This window comes from Cicer arietinum, chromosome 4 (genome assembly GCF_000331145.2).
Source record: "Cicer arietinum cultivar CDC Frontier isolate Library 1 chromosome 4, Cicar.CDCFrontier_v2.0, whole genome shotgun sequence".
NCBI lineage: Eukaryota > Viridiplantae > Streptophyta > Magnoliopsida > Fabales > Fabaceae > Cicer > Cicer arietinum.
In genome coordinates, this window is record NC_021163.2 from 32,108,211 (window position 1) to 32,111,575 (window position 3,365).

Below are 3,365 nucleotides of genomic sequence, written 5' to 3' on the forward strand. Positions count from 1 at the left end.
CATTTGAAAATATAAGAATTTTGCTAAGTGTTATTTGTTAATTTCGGTTGGTGACCCTTTACAATTATTGTGGAAATTTGGGCTTTGCCCTTAGATGATACCCGAGTTCATTCCACCGATTGTTACCTTGATGACGGAGACGTCGTTAGACTTCCCTGATCGAGACTCGCCGACTGCTTGGGTATATGACCCCATCTCAAGAAGGGCCACTTATACGGGGAGGGTAGTGAGGACTAGTAGGAAAGATGGGGAAGTATTTTTTGTGGAACTCACTCGCGAGAAGATTGATTATCCGGTACCTTTTGCATTAGTGCTTGGGATGAGTGGAGCTTGGGAAGATGCGAAGGATTCCTCAGTTAGAGTGGAGGCAGAAGTCGTTGTGGGAGCTGAGGATACAGTGGTTGGACCAGGGACTAGCGGAAAGGATAAGGGGCAGATGCCCATGGAGCGAGAGATTGTAGGGCCATCTAGGCGGACCGAGTCAGAGCTTCCTCTTCCAATGAATGATCTTTTACCGACTGTCACTAAAGTAGCAGACTGTTTTGAGGTCCTGGCGCCGCCGAAGCCCCCTATCTTGTGGGTGGATCTGACTTCTGAAGAGAACGATCCATCTCTGTATGTTGATGAGGATGAGGTTACCTCGAAGATGGATGCTGCGTCAGACGGAACTTGTGGAGCGTGTGGAGGTCACCCATGTTATTGTAGTTGCTAGAGTATGATCAGATTAGTTTTGTTGTATAGGGACTTGATATCCTTCTTTTGGTGGTTGTTCTTAGTTCATTTTGGGATGACTGTAACTATACTTATACAGTCAGATGATTTCTGTATTGGTGGGTCCATGTTCCATTTTTTATGACATGACCATGGGGATTAGTATTTCTTGGAGCTATGTGGCTGACGAGAATACCCCAGGGGTATGAGCGATGCCTGATAGGTCTCCTAGCCCCTGCGTATTTTATATTTGGATATTTTAGTTTATCGCCTCACAACTATTTCAGTTTGTTATAATTGTGATGTAATTAATTATGACAATTATCGTTTGTGTTACGCTTTGGATTTACATTAGTTGATTTTTGAAAGATAAAAAAATACACTCACGCTGTTAAAAATCGGGGTGTTACATTGTGGTATCAGAGCTTTGGTTAGACTGTAGGTTGACCTGTAGGTTAGGAGTCGTTATCTGATCATGCGTCGAGGTAAGTTGTTTGAGTTGTCATGTCTTGTGTAATTTGTTATGTGTTGATGAAGTCGAAAGCTGTCTTTTGGAATTCTTCTAAGAGGTGTTAAGATTTCTTCTTGATGTTGGTTTTATAGGAAACAATGCCTCCAAGAAGGAACGACGCTGCAAGAGTCAACATCAACAGGGACGATCAAATGGCTGAAGCAATGAATAATATGGCTGCATCTGTTGCTGCACAGACAGCTGCAAAGACTTTGCAGGATCTGGAGAAGAGTGAAAGAGAGATTCGTGCTGCTGAATCTAGGGGATTGGAAGATTTTCGTCGTTACAATCCTCCAAAGTTCAAGGGTGATGAGAGCCCGGAAAAAGCTGATCAATGGATTCAAGAAGTGGAAAAGATCTTCGAAATGATTAATTGTCAAGCAATGGTGAAGGTCAACTATGCTACGTATCTGCTACTAGGGGATGCCGAATATTGGTGGAGGAGTGCCAGGCTTCTAATGGGATCAACTCATGAGGAGGTGAATTGGGAGTCGTTTAAAAGGAAGTTTTTAGACAAATACTTCCCGATGAGTACCAGGACTAAGCTGGGGGATGATTTTCTTAAACTCTATCACGGAAATATGACAGTGGGTGAGTACGCTGCTAAGTTTGAGTCACTGTCAAGGCATTTTAGGTTTTTCCGTGAAGAGGTTGATGAACAATTTATGTGTCACCATTTCCAAAACGGACTGAAGTATGAGATTCAAGACTCCATCCTGCTATTGGGAATTCAACGTTTCCAAGTCTTAGTGGAGAAATGTAGAGAAGTTGAGGACATGAAGAACAAGAGAGCCAACCGAGGAGGGAACTTTAGTTCCGGGGGGCCTAGTCGGATGAACCATCAGAACAACAAAGGAAAACAAGTTGTTAAGCCATATAACCGCCCGCAGAACAACAACAGGGGTCAGAATCACCCAAGGAACCAGAACTTTGGAAGACAATTGGGACAAGTGGTTCGATGTTTCCGATGTGGAAAAGAGGGACATTATGCTACTGCTTGTACCTCTAACAATCCAATTTGTTACAATTGCCAGAAGCCAGGGCACATTGCAAGGGAATGCAGGGATCCGAAGGTGGAACCAATAGTGAATGAAACTAGGGCAACTCTTCCTACAGCTAGAAGACGCGTTTATTGCGTAGGTGCTGAAGCTGGAAATCCATCTAGCAATTTGATTCAACGTGATTGTGAGATTGCAGGTAACACTCTAACTGCACTTTTTGATTCGGGGGCAACCCATTCCTTCATTGCTATGGATTGTGTGAATCGTCTAAAGTTATCTGTGTCGTCTCTATCTTTTGATTTGGTTGTTTCTACACCTGCTAAGACTTTGACAGTAAATTCGACATGTTTACATTGTCAAGTAACTATCCAGAATAGGGATTTCTTGATTAATTTGATTTGTTTACCTCTACAATCAGTCTAGGTCATTCTCGATATGGATTGGATGTCGTATCATTATGTGATCTTGGACTGTGCTCGCAAACTGGTTCTTATCCCCGAACCAGGAGTTGTTAAGTATCTAGCTGCTAACAAATTCAGAGTGTCACTAAGAGAAGGAACTCATGAGTTTCCGTCTTTGGCCAACGTGGATGCAAAGGTGAATGTGAACATAGAAGATGTAGTGCTTGTAAAGGAGTACCAGGACGTATTTCCAACGGAAATTCCAAGGTTACCTCCAATAAGGGAAGTGGAGTTCTTCAATGATTTGCACCCAGGAACGGGACCAATTTCAAGTGCGTTGTATCAAATGTCACCATTGGAATTAAATGAGCTCAAAGGCCAAATTGAAGATTTGTTGGAGAAGAAATTTATTAGGCCAAGTGTATCACCATGGGGAGCTCCGGTTTTGCTAGTTAAGAAGAAGGAAGGAAGCTCACGCTTATGTGTTGATTATCGGCAGCTTAATAAGGCGACTATTAAGAATCGTTATCCTTTACCACATATCGATGATTTGATGGATCAATTGAGAGGAGCCGCGATATTTTCGAAGATTGACTTGAAGTCGGGTTACCATCAAATTTGAGTGAGAGAAGGAGATATTCAGAAAACTGCTTTCAGAACTCGTTATGGATATTATGAATATCTTGTTATGCCATTTGGAGTTACCAATGCACCAGCAATTTTTATGGACTACTTAAACAT

General features: G+C 42.3%; 1 protein-coding gene across 1 annotated transcript; it reads left to right on the forward strand.

Moving 5' to 3' along the window:
* Window positions 1-94: 94 nt before the first annotated feature.
* On the forward strand, window positions 95-966 carry LOC140920033 (uncharacterized). The gene has a single exon (XM_073367343.1). The coding sequence runs from the start codon at window positions 95-97 to the stop codon at window positions 710-712; it is 618 nt and encodes a 205-aa protein (XP_073223444.1). The 3' UTR covers window positions 713-966.
* The last annotated feature ends 2,399 nt before the right edge of the window (window positions 967-3,365 follow it).